This window comes from Neomonachus schauinslandi, chromosome 10, assembly GCF_002201575.2.
Source record: "Neomonachus schauinslandi chromosome 10, ASM220157v2, whole genome shotgun sequence".
Lineage (NCBI taxonomy): Eukaryota > Metazoa > Chordata > Mammalia > Carnivora > Phocidae > Neomonachus > Neomonachus schauinslandi.
Window position 1 is genome coordinate 115,548,635 of NC_058412.1, and position 19,560 is coordinate 115,568,194.

General features: G+C 50.8%; 1 protein-coding gene across 2 annotated transcripts in view; it reads left to right on the forward strand.

Annotated features, from left to right (window-relative positions):
* Positions 1-17,626, forward strand: part of EPB41L1 (erythrocyte membrane protein band 4.1 like 1) — a 104,537-nt gene extending 86,911 nt beyond the window's left edge. For both annotated transcript variants that reach the window (XM_044918899.1, XM_021689264.2), the window contains 7 exons: positions 365-469; positions 2,155-2,235; positions 7,950-8,036; positions 8,839-8,922; positions 10,933-11,013; positions 11,359-11,475; positions 17,293-17,626. In XM_044918899.1, the coding sequence (XP_044774834.1) occupies positions 365-469; positions 2,155-2,235; positions 7,950-8,036; positions 8,839-8,922; positions 10,933-11,013; positions 11,359-11,475; positions 17,293-17,301 (564 nt within the window). In that variant the 3' untranslated portion in view covers positions 17,302-17,626. The remainder of the gene's footprint in view (positions 1-364; positions 470-2,154; positions 2,236-7,949; positions 8,037-8,838; positions 8,923-10,932; positions 11,014-11,358; positions 11,476-17,292) is intronic.
* Positions 17,627-19,560: the final 1,934 nt, after the last annotated feature.

Consider the following 19,560-nt stretch of genomic DNA (forward strand, 5'->3'; position numbering starts at 1 on the left):
CAAGAACAGTTCAAATGAAGCAGCTGGGAGGCGGCAGCATAATCACTGAAGTCAGTCAGGATTCAGTGACAGGTACATAAGGACAGTACTTAGTGGGGGTCCTGGCACGAGCCCAAAAACCAGCTCACAGCCACCGGGAGGTTATGTGGTGGCGGGGTCATGAGCAGCCTGTCTGGGTGCTGCTGGTGGCTCTGGCTATCCCCTTGGGCTGTCTGGGACGGCTCGCCGGGCCTCTTTGCCCGGACCCGTGTGCCCTTCCAGAGACCCGGCCAGCTGCAGGGATGGGAGATACGTTACAGTGGCCTGTGAGCAGGAGTCATGCAGAGGCTTGGGTTATGGAGTGTCCTCCCTCATCTCCCTACAGCCCGTGAAAACGGAAACCATGACGGTCAGCAGCCTGGCCATTAGAAAGAAGATTGAGCCTGAGGCTGTCCTGCAGACCAGAGTCAGCACTATGGACACCAGCCAGGTAACCTGGGCCTTCCATTGCACCCTGAGCATAGGTACTGGACATTTAAGGGTGGGGTCCCCACCAAGGCCAAGCCCCCTGGCCAACTCTTGCCACTCCGGCTTCCCCAGAGCCTCCATGTTAACCTGGATGCTCTTCTGAGCTTCATTGTCCTCCCTGAGCTCTGGGGGTGGGCGGTGGAATGAGTTCCTGTCCTGAGTAGACCACACCTCTTACAGCCCCAATTTCCCATCTTTAAAATGGGAACGATCATGTCTCCCTGTCCTTCTGGGAGTGCTGTAAGGACTAGCAGCGAGTGGACTAGACTGTGGCCTTCAGATCGCTCGAAGGAGTTGGAGAGGTTTCTTGAGGTATCACAGGAGCTGCTTTGGGAGAGAGAGGGAGAGATCCCAATCCAGCTTTTGTCAGAACGACTCACACTGGATCATTTTTTTTACACATGGGGGTTCCATATCACTGGCAAAATGAACAAAAAATCATTTGTCTTAGCAAGATGAAACATACTTGGTACCCTGCACGGAGCAGTCCGAAAGAGACACAGGTGCGCTATGGGCATACGGGTGCACAGAGCATTGCCGAAGTTCCTCTTGTGGTTTTTTGGTTTTTACACTTTGAACCTTGAGATTGTAGGTCTGATAGATGCCCTCTGGGTTCCTCCTGGCCAGAGGAGCTGCAGTGCCGGGGGTGGAGACTAGTTTGCGTTTCAAGAACTAAAGTAAGGCGTAAACCAACACAATGTGGACAACTGTGTCGTTTCCAGAATGTTTTTCTTCCCTGATTGTAACATGCACAGTGGTCTCTGTATCAGCTGGCGCAGCAGCCAAAGGCGCTCGAGTTCTAACGAGCCGTGTGATCTCAAGCCACATGCCTCCTCTGTGGCCTATTTTGTTTTAGTGACCGGTGTTTTATTTTGTTTTCGTATAGAGAAATATAGAGAAAACTAAAAAAGGCCCCAAAGTCAACAGCCCAGTAATCCTTATTGACGACAAAACAAAACAGTGACAAAGTGTTCACAGTTACAAAATTCGAACAAAACAGATGGAAATTTTTCTTGTGATTCTTCCCAGAAAAAAAAAATCTATGCATATCTAATATATACACTTACATCTCTAGATTGCAGAATTTTACACAGAAGAGATCTTCTTTTACACCTGACCCTTTTTTCTTAATGACTGTCTTGGAGATCATTCCTCGTTGCCATATGTGGGCCCACCTTACTCTTAGTCCCACTTAGGAGCGGGTCCTGACTTATCCTGCAGTCTCCCATCAATGGACCTGTGGCTGTTTTTGTCTTTGGCAGTTAACAATTAATGCTTCCGTGAACTTCTTTGTTCGTACTTCTTGGCAAAGTTTTCAGAGTTGATATCCAAAGGATGAACTCCCGGCCATGGAATTGCTAGGTTGAGGAATACATACATTGAGATTTGCATAGGGCTTGTGAAATTATCTGGGATTTTTTTTGTCTTTTGTCAAATAAGATGATTCAAATGAACTGGGGACCTGTGAGGACCCCCTGTAACTCAGTGTGTGGACGAGCCCCCCCACCCCCGCCCACCAGCGCATGTGCACTCACACAGCCCGTCCCTCTGTAACTGGGAATGCCACCTGCCCAGGAGCGGATGCTGCAGGCACATGCGGTGTGCGCACTCTCTCTCTCTCTCTCTCATGACTCCTCTGGCCAGCAGGTTGATGGGACTGCCCCAGGGGGAAAGGAGTCCGTAACAACTGCTCCCTCCATCACCACGGAGACCATATCGACCACCATGGTAAGTAGGACCCAAGAGACTTCCCTCTCTGACCAGCCCTCTTGCCCTCAAACAGCCAGATAACAGTGTCACATCACCGGCTGTCTGGGGTGGTCCTCCTCCGCCCTCCCTGCGTCAGGCACAGGACATAGAGTCGATCTCTTCTTGTCCGGCATCATCCAGTCAGACCTCAGTTTTCCAAATTGAATAATGTGGAATGTGGAATCCCTGCGTCTCAGTTATCCAGACCATCTCAGCCACATTAAGGGTAAGGGCAGGATGGTACCATTCGATTATTTGATTATTGGCAAGGCATGAGGATTGAGCTTGAAAGTCCCTGACAGACCCTGGCCGCTGTGCAGTTTCTCATGTCTCGGGCCACTTCCTTCCTTGGTCAGTAGATGGCGTACTGTGAACCTAAATTGGAAGCTCAGGATTTTGGACCATCTCCCTAGACTCTGGTTCTGCTACCTAGGTGTTGTCTGACCTGTGAAGAAAGGTCCTTGGCCTCAGGTGTCTTCATCTGTAAAATGGGAATAATCCCCATTCTGCCTAGTTCATAGGTTCTTTTTTTTTTTAAGATTTTATTTATTTATTTGAGAGAGCACAAGCTGGGGGGGGGGGGGGGGGGGGCGGTGGCAGAGGGAGAAGTGGACTCCCTGTTCAGCAGGGAGCCCAACTTGGGGCTCAATCTCAGGACCCTGAGATCATGACCTGAGCTGGAGGCAGATGCTTAACTGACTGAGCCACCCAGGCACCCCTGGTTCACAGGTTCTTAAGAGAGTCCAGTAACGTCAGATCCTTTAATGGTGACACAGACCAGATAGCATTAGGCACCCAGGCTCTGTCACCATGTAAGGTGCCAAGAACCATGCATGGGTGAGCTCACTGAGTCCTCAGAAAAACTGGAGGGGATTCTCTTTCTTTCTGCACCCTTTACAGATGAAGAATCCGAAGTGCAGAGAGGTAAAGTGACTTCCTAAGGTCACACACCTAGTACGTGGTAGAGCCGGGTCAAACCCAGAAGCCTCACTGTGCACCTGTATCCTAACCACTCTGCACCCTCATCCCGACCACTGTGAACACTGGCCACTGTGGGTGGGGCCGGGGCCGGGGCTGGATCTGTCTCGAGCTGGTGGAAAGTTGTTTTCAAATGATTTCTCTTGCCAACCCCCTGATAGACACCTAGGAAGGGAATTGCGTTTAGACTACCCAGCAGGTAGGTTTTGAGCAAACAAAGACAAATAACTCCGAACCGGTTACCAGCTCGCGCCCTCTTTCCTGGTCACTCTGTCCGACCTCTCCCTCAGTCCTTCTCCACGTGGCATCGGGACGCTTCTAGGGCTAAATTTAAGTTCATACTATGGTGAGTAGGCAGTTACATCATTCATTTACCCACCTACCCACCCACCCATCCACCCATCCATTCATTTCTTCCAAAAACATTTCTTAGTCTCTGTTGCCTGCCTGATTCGCGGAATACAGAGTTGAAGGAAATACACTGCCTGCAAGAAGTCGTTTGTTCAAGTAATGATCACGGGCACGTGTCATTGTTTAGGTCCTGGGCACACAGTGGTGAACAAGGCCCAGCTCTCCCATGTCCTGGCAGGATGACCCCTGGGCAAGTTACCTGAACCTCTCCAAGCCTCAGTTTCCACTTCTGTAAAAGGGGGTGATGGGGAGCAATAATAGCACATCCCTCAAAGGGTTGACCCAAGGAGGGACAGAGGTAATCTGTGCAAAGGCATGCCTGGCACATAGTAAGGGGTCTGTAAATGTGAGCTGCTTTCTTTTCTCTGCCTTCATGGAACAGTGTGATAATGCTTTCTGAGGGGGTGCAAGGAGGAGAGGTATGGGGTGACACCCCTGCCAGGAGGGCTGAGTGGGCTTTACCTCGGCAGGGACAGCTGAGCCATCCTTCAAGGATGAATGACGGTGCAGCCACAGCAGGAGGCGTTCTGGGCAGTGGGGACAGCAGGTGCAAAGGGAAAAGGATGGGAAGGAGCGGAGCATTTGGGGAGAGGCAGGTGGTCAGTGAAGCAAGAGGTCAGGTGTGTGGAAGAGGAGTGGGGTGGGGGGGAGAAGAGGCTGGAAAGGTAGGCTGGGCCAGGGCGTGAAGGGCCTCAGATGTCACGTAGGGAGTTCACACTTCATCCTGGATGCAGTGGGGCGTCAACTTTTGATGCGGGGGCGTGATGTCATCAAACATGTGTTTCTGTGTTTTAGGAAGATTTACCCTGGCAACTCTGTGGGACGTCACTAGAGAAAAAATTCCCTCCTGTCCTCCCTCCCTCCCTCCCTCCTTCTTCCCTTGGCGAATATTTGTTGAACGCTGTGCCCAGTGCTGTGAGCCCGGCGCTGTGAGACCCACACTGAGGAAGGCAGACAGCGACCCAAGCCCGCATACCATTGGGAGAGACGTAGAGAGAGGCAGGGAGCTGGTTTAGGGGCTGCAGCAGAGCCTGTGTGCAAGGAGGTGGATGCTGAGAAGGGGGCAGGGTTAAGGGATAACTGGAGGGAGGAAGGTGCAGGATTTGGTCAGTGACAGAATGTTCGGGTGACAGAGGACAAGATGGACTGGTGACCTAGCCCTAACCTAGGCATTCTTGAAGCGTGGTCCTGGGCACCTTTAGAAAAGCAAATCTCTGCAACCCCCCCCCCCAAAACCTATCAAATCAGAAACTCTGGGGCAGGGCCCAGCTGTCTGTGCCCCCCCTCAAGTCTGAGTAGCTCCGATGCAAACAGAGAGCCCTGGAGGGGACTGCTCTTTAGTGGCAGGTATGTGTCAGGGGTGGGGAGGCACTGAATTCCATGTTGGATCTGATGAGTCCAAGGTGCCTGTGGGGCGTTTCCAGGGGGAAATGTCGAGGGGACAATTGGTTTTAAAGGTCTAGTTTTCAAGAAAGATCTGGGCTATTGATGAAGAGATAGGGGACAGTGGCCGTGGGAGAAAGCCTTGAATGGCTGAGGCGGCCCCAAGAGAGGGTGGTGAGGAAGAGAGCCCTCAGCTGGAGGGAGGAAGGGTCCAGAGCCCAGATGGTGGCATTGCCCTGGCCAGGGAGAGAAGCCACACCTCCTGGAGGCAGGCGAGAGGACTGGCCGAAGATAAAGGAGAGGCAGGCAGAGCAGATGGTGCCTTGTTTCGAACGACCTGTGTCCCCATTAGTGGCCTCTCTTTTCAGTGTGAAGATGGAGGTGAGGCTTCATCCAGGACAGAGGGAGCAGTGGGAGGAGAAGAGGCTTTGGGGGAGAATTGCCTGGAGTGACAGTAGGACTGTCCCAGGCTGGCAGGAAGGAAGCATGGAGCCCAGAAGGCTGCGCCCACCCTTTTTTTGAGTTGAAGCGTAGTTGACACACAACGTGACATGGGTTTCAGGTGCACAGTATGCCGCGCTCACCACGAGCGTAGCTGCCATCTGTCCTCACGCAGCCCTAGTTCAGTACCGCTGACTGTGTTCTCTGTGCTGTGCCTCTCGTGCCCGTGACCTGTTCATTCCAGAGCTGGAAGCCCGCACCTCGCACTCCCCTTCACCCCTGGCTGCTCATCCCTCCACCCCGTCCCCTCCGGCAACTCCCAGTTCTCTGTATTTATGATCTGTTTGTGCTTTTTTCATTGGTTTGTTTGGTTTTTGAGATTCCACATAGAAGTGAAATCATATGGCATTTGTCTTTGTCTGACTTATTTCACTTAGCATCGTACCCTCTAGGTCCATCCATGCTGTTGCAAATTGTCAGATCTCATTCTTGTTTATGGCTGAGTAAGAACATTAGAGATCACATCTTCCTTATCCATTTATCTATTGGTGGACACTTGGGCTATTTCCGTATCTTGGCTATTATAAATAACGCTGCAATAAACATAGGGGTGTGTATATCTTTTCAATTAATGTTTTTGTTTTCTGTGGGTAAATACCCAGTACTGGAGTTACTGGATCCTATGGTATTTCTATTTTTAATTTTTTTCCAAGGAACCTCCATACAGGATTTCCACAGTGGCTGCACCAGTTTGCCATCCCACCAACAGTGCACGAGGGCTCCCTTTTCTCCACATCTTCACCAACACTTGTTGTTTTTTGTCTGTTTGAGACTAGCCTTTCTGAGAGGTGTAAGCGGCTATCTCGTTGTGGTTTTGATTTGCATTTCCCTGCTGATGAGTGATATTGAGCATCTTTTTGTGTCTGTGGGCAAGACTGCCCATTTTAAGGCCTGCTGCTGGGCCACATTCTGGGACTGCATTTGAGAAAGTTGCTTACTGAGGGAATGCCAGGTAACGGGTCACTGCCTCAGTTGGAGGCAGGCCCCGGGGGGGTTAGGCAGGGCAAAGGCAAAGGGCTCCCATTCTTAGCTGTCCCCTGACAGCCAGAGGTCCACATCTAGTACCGTGCACAGACCAGGACCAGGGTTCAGCTGCTGGGGGGCTGCAGAACAGACACAGCTCTGGGCCCCTGGACAGACATGGGTGAGCCCAAGATGGTGCGGAAAGTGGGAGGTAGAGGTGGGCGGCCGGGCCCCCTGCCAGACATGGGGTAGGAGTCTCTGGCAGTTAGAATCCACCATAGGACCAGGAGAGCTGCTCCAGGGTAAGAGTTCTGAGGGCAGAGTAGTGTTGCACGTTGGGCTTGGAGTCTGATGAACATGGGTCTAAATCTGCGCTCTGTCATTCACTTGCTGGTGGACGTGAATAAGCCACTTGACATTCTCTGGCCTTCAGTTTCTCAACTCTGAAACAGGAATATTAAAACAATTTCCTGTGGTTGTTCCAGGGATTAAATGAGATAGTGCATCCTTAGTATAATACCGAGCACGTACCAAGTACTCAGAAGTAGGTATTATGTTGTTAGTAGCCAGCCTATGTTCCTACGTTTATCCTAAGATTAACATTTGCAAAGCCCTTTCTCCTCTGCTAACCTCATAATGTTTCTGTGGGAGTTGGGCGGGGTTTCTTTTTTCTTTTTTTTTTAAAGATTTTATTTATTTATTTGAGAGAGAGAGAATGAGAGACAGAGAGCATGAGAGGGAAGAGGATCAGAGGGAGAAGCAGACCCCCCGCCGAGCAGAGAGCCCGATGTGGGACTCGATCCCGGGACTCCAGGATCATGACCTGAGCTGAAGGCAGTCGCTTAACCAACTGAGCCACCCAGGCGCCCTGGGGTTTCTTTTTATAATATTTTTAGAGCAGTTTATTTTTTTAGAGCAGTTTCACGGCAAAATTGAGAGGAAGGTACCCCATATGCTCCATATATGGGGATATATACAGAGAGATTTCCCATATGCTCCTCAGCCCTGTGCACGCACAGCCTCCCCCATAATCAGCATCCCCTACCAGAGTGGGGCATCTGTTACCATTGACAGACCGACATTGCAGGGGCCCCTGGAGAGGGGGTAGCTCTGCCCCAGCTCACATGGCTAGAACATGGCAGGGCCAGGACGAGAGCCTGAACGTCTCCCCTCCTTTGTTAGTGCTTCCTGAGAGCAAAACCAGAGTCTTGTTCACCAATGTCCCTAACCCCTAACCCCAGGCACTCTAAACGTTGAACGGGTGAGTGGGTGAGCCAGTGCGTGAGTGTGTGAGCTAGTGAGAGGGTGTGAGAGCAGATGTGTGTGTGAGCATGTGAGCCCGTGACAGTGTCACTCCTCCGCCGCGTGGCCGTGAGAGCTACATGGCTGTGGGCTCTGGCCATCCTGGGGGCCCACCCACGTGAGATCTGGCCATCTGAGCACTATTGTTTCCCCAGGAGAACAGTCTCAAGTCCGGGAAGGGGGCAGCCGCCATGATCCCAGGCCCACAGACGGTGGCCACGGATATCCGTTCTCTTTCTCCGGTAAGTGGGTAGGGCCAGCTCAGGCTAGGGGACTCTGTGCTGAGAATGCGGTTCATAGGTGGCCCTCAGCAAGTGCAGCGTAGAGCCCAGTGGGCTGCCCTTTGAAGCCCAGCGCCAGGAACCTGGATTGTTCTCAGATGCCCGCAGGGCTCCCTTGTGCCCACCAGAGTCTCATCCATCGCCTCCACCCCCCCACATAACACACACCAGAGGGCATCGCAGTGTGAGGGTGAAGCAGTCCCCCTCCTTGGTGGTGCCTGTGATGGGACAGCTCGTTTGCATCTGCTCTCCTTACTGACCAGGAGGAAAAATGGACTAGGAGTCCAGAGGCTCACACTCTGGATGTGGCTCTGTCAGTGGCTCTCGTGGGCCTGAGTCTGTCACTGTGAGGTCTCTTGCATCTCCTGCATTCTCCAAGTCTGTCCTTCTCCTTGTCTAGCCCCGGAGGCCACATGTTCCCGGCTGTGACGGGGTGGGGGCTCGGGAGGGCTCTGTTTCTACCCTGAATCCCCTATTCATTCTTCTAAGATGCCAGGATTCTTAAAATCTGGGGTCTTGTTAGGATTCTGGGCCACGGGAACCTCGGGTTCTAGGAATCTGAGAGTCAACGGTTTGAGAATTTCATGGATCTAGCCTTCTGAAGATTCCAGTATTCCTGAATTCTTAGAATCAGTGATTTGAAGCATCTTGGCTTCCAAACTTCACCTTCGTGGGGCCCCCTTGGCTTACCCCCTGACCTCCACCCTGCAGAGCCTAGTGTCCTTACCTGACCCCTGGGGTGGGGGGTGGTTATATTCTGCAGATCATCGGGAAAGATGTCCTCACCAGCACGTACGGCGCCACCGCGGAAACCCTCTCCACCTCCACCACCACCCATGTTACCAAAGTGAGTAGCAGCAGGGCGCCATCTGCCCCCAGCCTGGCTGCGGGGCTGGGGAAGGTCATTGCCTTCGCTGTGCCTTCGATCGTGGACAGAGAAGGCCTGTGGTGGTCTAGTTTCTGGAGTGCTGTGCGCTTTGTTCTGTACTACGGGTTGTCCTAGGCACGGACCCTGCCCTTCAACGTCGACAGCCAGGCTGGCGGGGGGCGAGACCACCTCACCTGAAGTAATTCTGAGCCATGGCATTTGCGCCTTATGGACCTTAAGTGCTGGCAGGATTTAGAGGGGGTGATGTAAGGGAGCCTCAAAGAGTGAGGAGGGGTTGTCTGGTAAAAGTGGGATTTGTGCAGGGTCTTAGGAAGCCAGGTAGGACTCTGAGGGAGGAGAAGACAGATGCAGGTGTTCTAAGCGATGCAGAAGATGGGAGCAGAGACCGTGTATGTGTTTATTTGTTCACTGAGCGGATGTTAGTGAGTGTCAACCTTACGCCCACCTCTGTGCAAGGGGTGCTGATGGCGGCTGCCGACGATCCATGTTTGTGGGGACGGCGACAGTGGTCTCCGTCAGGGAGAAAGAGCATGCAGGGGGCGTAGCTGTGGGGAATTGGGGTGGACTGGAGGCAGGGGAAGACAAGGAGAGACAAATGAGACAAATCCCAGGACAGATGTGACTCTGAAGGGTCTAAGAGGCTTTTTTAACTGGGGCATGACCCAGCGCAAAGAGGTTTAAGGAGAAGAGATTAGGTCCACCAGGATGCACAGGTAGATGGAGGAAAGAAGAGAGGGAGAGTCTCGGAGTGACTAGGGTTGGGGGGCCTGGACAGGGCTCTGAACCACAGTGGGGGAAGGAAGAGGCGGGGCCATGGGAGGGCGTCACTCCCTAGGCGTTAGCTGTGACTCAGCCAATGAGCACAGAGGGCTGGGGGCAGGCTGGCCAAGCATCTCCATGCCTGAGTGGCCAGGAGGGAGGCAGGAGGGGGCCCAGGCCAGAAAGGGAGGCCTGGAGGAGAGGGGCCAGGGAGGTAGGTTGAAGTTGAGGTTTTGCTGAGCCATCCGAGGGGGACGTCTGCTGGCCCTCCCATGCACACACCGACCCAGCCCTGCTCCCTCCCGTGGGTGCAGGACTCCTGCCAGACTCGAAACCTTTGCACGTTCCCCAGGAAGCCCCCCGCCCCCACTCTCACCAAAAGCATTTGTGAGCAATGTTGACTTCACTGAAAGTTTTATGGGAAGGTTTTCCATCACACACCCCACCGCATACAGCTCAGAAAACTCTTCTTCCCAAAGTTTCTCCCCTCCCTGCCAACCAGGAGCCCCCTTCTGTCTGTCTGCTCCTGCTGGGATGTCCCTCAGCTACCACTCTCCTTGATACGCCAAGCAATTAGGTCCTTCCCCATCTTCTACTTCTAAACTTGCACCCAAACCCTGCGCTTTCAGAAAACATTGGAGGTTCTAAGTATTACCAATGCAGTTTTCTCTTGTAGTATTGTTTGAAGTCATTTAAGATAGAAGATTGTCACCATTCACATTTCATTCATGTGTTCATTCAACAAATCTGCATTTAGCACCTGCCCTGGTCAGATTGGACGGCGGGGAGGGGCGGAGGGGATACAGAAATGAACAAAATGCAGCCCCTGCCCTCAAGAGCTCCAGCCTAGTGAGCCAGGCCCGGTCACACACACAAGGTCAACGTGAGGCAGAGAGCTCCGGAAACCGCGCAACAGAGACAGACTTGGTGCTCGGGGAGTACCAAGGCAGGAAGGGGGTAGGGTCACCAACCGGGATCAGGGAGACATGACTGAAGCTGGGCTTGGAAGACCTAGGCGGGCAGTTTGGTAGTTGGGGGAGTGGTGGCCACAGGCAAGACGTGCCGTCTAAAGTCCTAAAACCAGAAGAGGGAGCCAGGAGAGAAGGTGACTGCTGGTTCCAGCCTCGCCCTTGAGGGGTGCTTTGGATGGGTGCCCTGTCACAACCCCGCGGGACCCAGGGCTGACCTTGCCGCCCTCTCACTCTACAGACTGTGAAAGGGGGGTTTTCTGAGACGAGGATCGAGAAGCGGATCATCATCACTGGGGATGAAGATGTTGATCAAGACCAGGTATGGGGGTAGGGAACACTGTTCCCGGGGGCCCTGCCCAGTCCCCCAGTCCCTCCCGTATTGGGTCACCCATGGACAGCTGCCCTCGTGGGCAGAGATGAAGTCCACCTCATGCTGATCCTTGTTCAGACAAGGAACCCCAAATGAACCCCAAAGGAAGAGACATAGAATGGGAGCCTGAAGGAGCCAGAGGCCCCGAGCTCTGGGCTCTCCCTTTAACTCTTTGACCACTGCCCCTCCCTGGGCCTATTTCCACAGCTGTACACGAAGGGGCTTGTCAGTCTCCATGGCCTCTCCTGTGTTCGAAATCCTGTGGTTCCTCACTTTGTTGCTCTTTTCTACCAGGCCCTGGCTTTGGCCATCAAGGAGGCCAAACTGCAGCATCCTGACATGCTGGTAACCAAAGCTGTCGTATACAGAGAAACAGACCCGTCCCCAGAGGAGAGGGACAGGAAGCCACAGGTAAGCCCTCTGAGGCTCAGCAGCCAGGAGAGGGAGGAGGGAACCATGGTAAGATCTTCTCAGGGTCGTTTCCATCTGAGAGTCCGTCAGGTGGCTTGGTCCCTAGCACAGTTTTAAGTGCCCACATTCCTGGTCTGTGGCTCAAAGGAGAGAAGTATCTCCCCCAAATACAACAAATCAGAGTGGGTGATGGCGGGGGAAGACTGGTTCCTTGGCTTCTTGGGGGTTTCAGGCCCCAGACCCAGAAAAGTATATCCGGAAGTGATAAGGACCAGGAGAGAGGGTTGATAGCAGGTCCTGAGGTGGGACAGCTGGAGACAAGCATAGCCTCACTGGCCATTAACTAGAAACTTGAAGCTAGAAAAAGGCCCCTCAGGCCCAGGGCCACCTTCCTGTCCCTGAGTCTCTGCCTCCATCCCAGGTCACTGGATATTGCTAAAGGGGAATATGATGACCAGAGTTCTCGATCCCATCTGTGTTGCTAGATTGCAAACCCTTGACTTCTCAGGCTACCCTGGGCCAGAAACTTACTTTTCTGTTTCCTTATGGACAGACCATCTGTGCCTTGCTGAACAAGAAGAAGGAGATGGTGCTATAGCGGATAGGGCTTTTATCAGCCTAAATTGGGGGAGGGGTTCTTCCGGTGCCTCTGGAAATTGACTGAATTTTATCAGGTCTATAAAATGAAATCTCACAGACATTGAGTTGAGTGGGAGAATTCTATACAAGTTCAAAAGTAGGCCACCTAATCAATGATGGCAAAAGTCAGAATAGTGCTTAGTTCCGGGATGTGATATTGACAGGGAGGAGTCACAAGGGAACCTTTGAGGGTGCTGGAAATGTCAGCGTCTTGAACGGGGTAGGTCACTTGGGTGTATACATACATAAAAACGTGTCGAGCTGTATACTTGGATTTGTGCTCTTTACACGTCTCATACATTGTACCACAATGAGAAAAAGAACTCATCTCAAAGACCTACAAGGAGTAGATCTCCTTTTTGCCCTCTTCCCTGATGAATGAGACCGTGTTCTCTAGAGAGATACAAGAATGCGGATCACCACCCCTTTCCTTTCAGAAGAAAAAGCACTGAAACATTTCCTGCCACTTTGAAAGGCTGCCAAACCCTGGTCTAGACTGTGCTGTCCAACAGAACTTTCTGCAGCGATGGACATGTTTTCTTTGTTATCTTGCAACACACATGGCTACCGGACACTTGAAATTGGCTAATCTGAAATCAGATTGCTTTAAGGGTAAAATGCATGCAGGATTTTGTCTTTTTTTTTTATTCTTATGTTAATCCCCATACATTACATCATTAGTTTTAGATGTAGTGTTCCATGGTTCATTGTTTGTGCATAACACCCAGTGCTCCATGCAGAATGTGCCCTCCTCAATACCCACCACCAGGCTAACCCATCCTCCCACCCCCCTCCCCTCTAGAACCCTCAGTTTGTTTTTCAGAGTCCATCGTCTCACATGGTTCGTCTACCCCTCCGATTTCCCCCACTTCATTCTTCCCCTCCCGCTACCTTCTTCTTTTTTTTTTTCTTAACATACATTGCATTATTTGTTTCAGAGGTACAGATCTGAGATTCAACAGTCTTGCACAATTCACAGCGCTTACCAGAGCACATACCCTCCCTAGTGTCTATCACCCAGTCACCCCATCCCTCCCACCCCACCCCCCACTCCAGCAACCCTCAGTTTGTTTCCTGCAATTAGTAATTCCTCATATCAGTGAGATCATATGATACATGTCTTTCTCTGTTTGACTTACTTCACTCAACATAATACCCTCCAGTTCCATCCACGTCGTTGCAAATGGCAAGATCTCATTCCTTTTGATGGCTGCATAATATTCCATTGTATATATATACCACATCTTCTTTATCCATTCATCTGTCGATGGACATCTTGGCTCTTTCCACAGTTTGGCTATTGTGGACATTGCTGCTATAAACATCGGGGTGCATGTACCCCTTCGGATCCCTACTTTTGTATCTTTGGGGTAAATACCCAGTAGTGCAATTGCTGGATCATATGGTAGCTCTATTTTCAACTTTTTGCATGCAGGATTTTGAAGACTTAATATGAAAAAAGGCATGCAAATGTCTCAATAGTGTTTCTATTGATTACATGTTCAAATGATCATGTTTGGATATATTGGGTTAAGTAAAACATATTATTGAAGTTCATGTCCCCTGTTTCTGTTACTCATTTTAAGGTAATTTAAAATTTCAAATTTTTATTTAGAAATGAAAAGTTTCTATCTAGAAGATTTAAGGAAATTAGAAATATCTAGAAAATTCAGCAAATTCCGTCTAGAGAAATGTAAATTCCATACGTGGCTCTTGTTTCTGTTTCTGTTAGACAGCACTGCTCTAGAAGTATAAGCTGGTCATGGGCAGAGCCTACCTCCCAGCCTTCCTCAGGCTTCCATGCAAATTGTCCCTCCTGCCCACTCCATCGTCCAGTTATTCTTGCTTTTCATCCCCCAGATCTCCGAGTGGTAGCGCACTGGCAGCTTCACCTGGGAGAACTGTGGTCATAAAGTCTGGTTTAGAAGGACTGGACCGGACCTGGGAGTCTGTATTTATATGTTGGTCCTTAGGAAGTCCTCGTGCAGCCACTGGTGCAAAGAATTCTGTGCTGGCTCCAATCCCAGCCATTCCCCCGTGGGCATGCAGTTTCCTCACTTGCAAAATGGAGAGATGGGGCAAGCGCCTCCCAGGCATGGACTTCTGGCTGTATTTGCTTTCCTAGAGTACCTGTAACGTGTTTCTCCTATTTTTTCCTTTCCCTGTCTTGTTCCTCCCCGTCTTTCCCAGAGCATTTCCAGCCGGTCCCCCAGGCTCCTGCCTTCCCATTTTCCCTGGCCGCTCAGAGCTCTAGTCCCTGCCGCCACATCCTGCCCCCCCCACCCCCCCCCCCCCCCGCCCCCCCAGAGCCCTTCATATCTGCCCACTTGGCGGGTCTCATTCTTCCTCCTCGCCCCTCTGTTAGTTCTTCCTTTGATGCCATTGTCCCACGCAACACCATTCTCTCTGTCTCTCCTCTCTCTCTCTCTCCAACCCCCTCCTTCTCTCCTTCCTTCTTTCCCTCTCTCCCTCTCTCCCTCTCTCTCTCCTCGCTCTCCTTCCTCTCTCTCTCTCTCTCTCTCTCTCTCCTTCCCTCTCTTCCTGTCTCTCCTTCTCTCCCTGTCAGATTCTTCTGTAAAGGTCACCTTGTTCATGTCACCCTGGAAAGACAGAAGTTTCTCCCTTGCCTTTTCTCTCCACATGCTTTGCCACTAGTTAGGAACCACCTTTGGCCCCCTAATCTTGTCAGACTCACTCATTCTGGGGGAGAGGTCTTCTCTGAATTTGAAAAGTCTTTTTTAAAGTGCTTGAAACATGTCGGATTGATGGATGGATGTATCTTGGTAGCCCAAGGAAAGATCTGGAATCCTGCAAACCTGGATTCAGTGTCAGCCCTGCCTGTTATTAGCAATGTGACTTCTAGCAGATTATTTATCTCTGCACTTTGCTCATCAGCTAGTGGTCAACAACCATAATCACAGTGATAATAATTGCTGAAATGTATGGCATGTTTACACTATTCTGGGCACCAGGCCATGCACTTGACCTAAGTATTGTCATCTGCTCATTCTCACAAATGAGGAAACTGAGCCCCTGAGATGTTAGGTGACTTGCTCAGAGCCATAGGGCTTGATGTGGGAGTCAAAGCTCATCTATGAGACTCCAAAGCCACCCTGTGGTCCTAACCTCCTTATCCTGTAGGGTTGGTGAGATCATATATATAACAGTACTTAGCACAGTGCCTGGCACATAATAAGTGCTCAGTAAAAGCGAAGGGTGACTGATTACTATCAATGCAAAGTAAGCTAACAAAACACTGCACGTTCAGAATCTGATATAATAAACAGACGAATAAATTATAATATGGCATTGTTTAGATGTCCCTGGCACTTCTGAAGTGTGTAAAGGCTTTTGAAGACATCCCACATCGTGTTTACACTGAGCTATAGGACTTAAAGTGCAGCCTGCCACTGTAAAAAAAAAAAAAAAGAAAAAATCCTCAGGTAGTTAGCAGAATAAAGTAGAAAGAACACACCCAGGCTTTGGGGCCAGAAACTCCTTGCTAGCTGTTTGCCCAGAGGAACCTCCCTGGGCCTCAGTTTCCTCATCTACAGTTAACCTAGAAATTGGAGCTGCTATAAGAATTAAACATCTGTGAGCACTTGAGTTTGGGCTGCTATGACAGTACGCCATAGACTGGGTGGCTTAAACAACGCCCATTTATTTCTCCCAATTACGGGGGCTGGAAAGTCCAAGATCAAGGTGCAGGTGGCTGTCTTCTCTATGTATCCTTCCATGGAAGGGAGCACAGAGAAAGAGAGAGAGAGAGAGAATCTCTCTTGTGTATCTTTTTATAAGGGCATTAATCCTATATATGAGGGCTCCACCCTTATTAACCTAAGTACCTCCCGAAGACCCCCAGCCCCTCACATTGAGAATTAAGGCTTCAACGTATGCATTTTGGGGGCATAAATTTGCCCATTTGGGCATAAATCTGCCCATTTGGGGGACACAAATATTCAGTCCACAGCAGTGACACACAAGGACAGGGCCTCACATACAGAAAGTGCTTAGCGCTTTGAACCCGCATCCTTATCCCCTGAGGTTTCGCCATGTTCAGGGATGGATGAGAGCCCTGAGTAAGTCAGACCGTAAGCTTCTACCACCAGCCTGGTGTACAAGCCCTGTCTCCTTGTAGTGTCCATCTTGCTGGCCTTTAGCTTCTCTCCCCTCCCTGAATCCTCCAGAAACATCTGCTGAAGTTCCTCCTCTTTGAAGTTCCTGCTGTGAGTGTGTACAGCACACCCACCCACCTGACACAGGGTCTTTTTTTTCCGCTGGCAACTCACGGCCAGATGTGCGGTTTCTGCTCCATCTTCTCCCACTGGCCCACCTCCTTCAGACAGGACCTGTCTCCCAAACACTGCCAGCAACACCCAGCTTCCTTACCTTCAAGATTTGGATGAAGTGGGAGGGAAAAAAATGACCTGTTACAGGGCAGGAACCTTGGGTTCTAGTCTCATTTCTGTCACCAACTCACTATGACATTGAACCCTCTGGGTCTCCATTTTCCCATCTGTCAACTAAACTGAGAAGGATTTCATGTCTGTGAGTCCATTCATACTTGACCTTATGTGAGTGGGAGAGGGCAGGAAGGATACCCCACCTGTTAAGTGGTTTTGGGTGTCTCCCATGCACCACGCACAGTGACGAACACTGGAGGCCTAAAGAAGTTAATAAACTCACCCAAGGTGGCAGAGCTCGTAGGCTATGGAATGAACTCAGGAGGTCTGCTTGCAGAGCTCATGCCCTTGACCACAAAATTTTGGAGTCAAACCTGAGTTGGAATCCAGGCTCCAGTTTCTTTATGGAAATGCTGCTCCCTGGGGTTTAATCCCCAGGACACACAGGCCCATGGAGATCAGAGAGGAAAAACAAAGAGCTTCTGCCATCACAACTGAACAGTTCTTAGACCAAGAGAAGGTAGGAAGAAAAGGTGAACTGCATGTATGTGATCTGAGCTTCTTAGTGTTAAAGGAAACTTGGACAGATTTCCAGACAGATGTGGGTTCAGGTCTCAGCTGTGTGGCCTTGGACAAGTCACTTTATCTTCTTGAGCCACAGGAAAGGTAGCTAAAACAACCTCTTGCCACGTATTTAAAGATGAATGAGCAAAAGTTATTAATTTTTCTTGTCCTCTTCCTTTGTGTCCCCTTCCCTCCACGCCTCCGGCCCTAGGAATCCTGACCTCTGTGAAGAGATGCTGGCGTTTCTGGTCCAACCCAAGCCAGAGAACCGTTAAGAAGGGGCCTTCATTCTGGATTCTCCGACTCAACACCGAAGTCCCAGCTGTGACATACTGTCACCGAAGAGGAACTGGGAAAGGAAAAGCATATATATATAGATATATATAGATATAGATATATATACAGGAAACACCGCGTCCTTGCACTGCTGCTGGGGCTGGTCACGCAATCGGCCAACAGCAACAACCAACATCTGAACACCTACATTTCCTTTGCAGACAAATTGAAGAACTGGTGGGATTTTTCAGGAAAAAAAAAAAAAAATATATATATATATGTAATGACAATAATCTCTTGCTCCCCCTTTCGAAGCCCTGCGGAATGACAAAGGCAAGCCAGACCACAGTGATCGTAGGAGTACAAAACAACCCTGGTTCTGCACGTGACCTTGCGTGGACGAGCATCCCATTTGTCCTGAAGTGTGTGCTGTCCACTCCAGTGCAAAGGAAACACTTTTGCAGCAAAGCAAGAGAAGTCGCGGCAGCAAGACACGCACCGTCAACCGTTTGCCAAGAAAGAAAGAAAATCCCCCACTCGGAAAGGAGGAGGAACACTGGATTATTATTTTTTGGGTCTTGACACTGGGCTGCAAAATCCACCTTCCTTTCTTCCGCCTCCCCTCCCCCTCGCCTCACGCGTCTTGTCATTTCTGTCTTGGCTCCCCCCTCCCCCTCCCCACCCTCTGTATCCCAGTCCTGCCAAGGGCCACTGCAGATGACTCTGGTTTGGGACAAGAAAAAGAAAAGAAGGCAAGAGCAGAAAACCCAGCCACAGGAAGGAAAGTAGACACTGTATGTTTATGGGTTCTCATTATGAAAGTGCAGCTTGTAGGAGATGTGGATGGATGTGCTTTTAAGTTATGTATATGACATATAACAGGAAACAAATATTAAAATAAACAGTGCTGGTAAGTATGAAGCTGACATTTTAAAATTATAAAATTATCCGACTGTGATTGATGTATCCCAAGGTTCTTAGATCTCACTGAACCGGCCCAGCCGAGGAGACCTGGACTCTGGCTGTGGGCCGCTCGCAGTAGGAGCTGACGGTTCAGCGTAGTAATACAGTGTGTGGTATTTGTAATTGGTTGATTGGTGGGGAGGGGTGGGGTCCCCAGATGGAGGGGCAGGGGTTTGGCAAGAAGGAAGAAACACAGATGTAGTCCAAGATGCCTTCCCCGCATCCCCCTCAGGCAGTAGCCACCAGGGCCTGGTCTGTGCTCAGGTGTGGGGTCCAGAGTCAGGATTCCGCTACAGGGGTCCCCTGGCTCAGCCCCCATACCTCCCTAGGGGTTTGCTTTGGTTTTCAGTCTTCTCTTTTTTCGGCCACGTTATCTTTTCCCTGACCACATTGTGACAGCTGACTCCCCATGCAAAGCGACATGACACCCACCAGCCACCGCACAGGATGGTGGCTTTAACCTGGCTGGCTGGAGAGCCTGGCTGCCTCTCGTCCTCTGTGCCTCCCACATTCGTTTTCTTCCTCCTGGGCCAAAGCAGCCATGGTAGAGACCATGAACACAGGGCAGGCCCCATGGGGCAGAACTTCATTTCCAAAGGCTTTGCCTGCCCCCCCCCCCCCTCGACAAGGCTCAGATGAAAAGTGGTATTGCTCAGAGGCTCCTTCTATGTATGAGACTCTGGCTTTGGAAACCTCCCCTTTAGCCAGCGTCTGAGCTCTGAGCCTGTACTGTCAGTCCCCAGAATTGCCTTCAGACCACAGAAGCCCTTGGAGAATACCCCTTCCAAAGCTTGAGCTTTCCCAGTCTTGCCTGCCAGGAGCTGCTTCCCTGAGCTCAATGAGTCCCCTTTGGAAGGAATACGTCCCCACCGCACTTTTAATTTCTCAGTCCCATATTACCTCCCCCCGTCCCACCTCTACAGCGGTCATTAAATTCATTCAGCAAATATTTATTGAGTACCTACTTGTGCCAGGCATTATGCTGGGACTGCAGGAGAGAATGTGGGGGAGGGGAGGGACCTGGAAGTCCTCTCAGCCAGCCTTACATCTTCAATCATGGCTTGCCCCTCTGAGAGCATTTCCACATCCTCTCCAATTATTGGCCATTGCCCAGGGATACCCCCTCCCCCAGAGCATTTCCACATTCTCTCCAATTATTGGCCATTGCCCAGGGATACCCCCCCCCCCCCCCCGAGGGCCCCGGCGTACTTCTCACTTACCCCAATGACATATACACTTA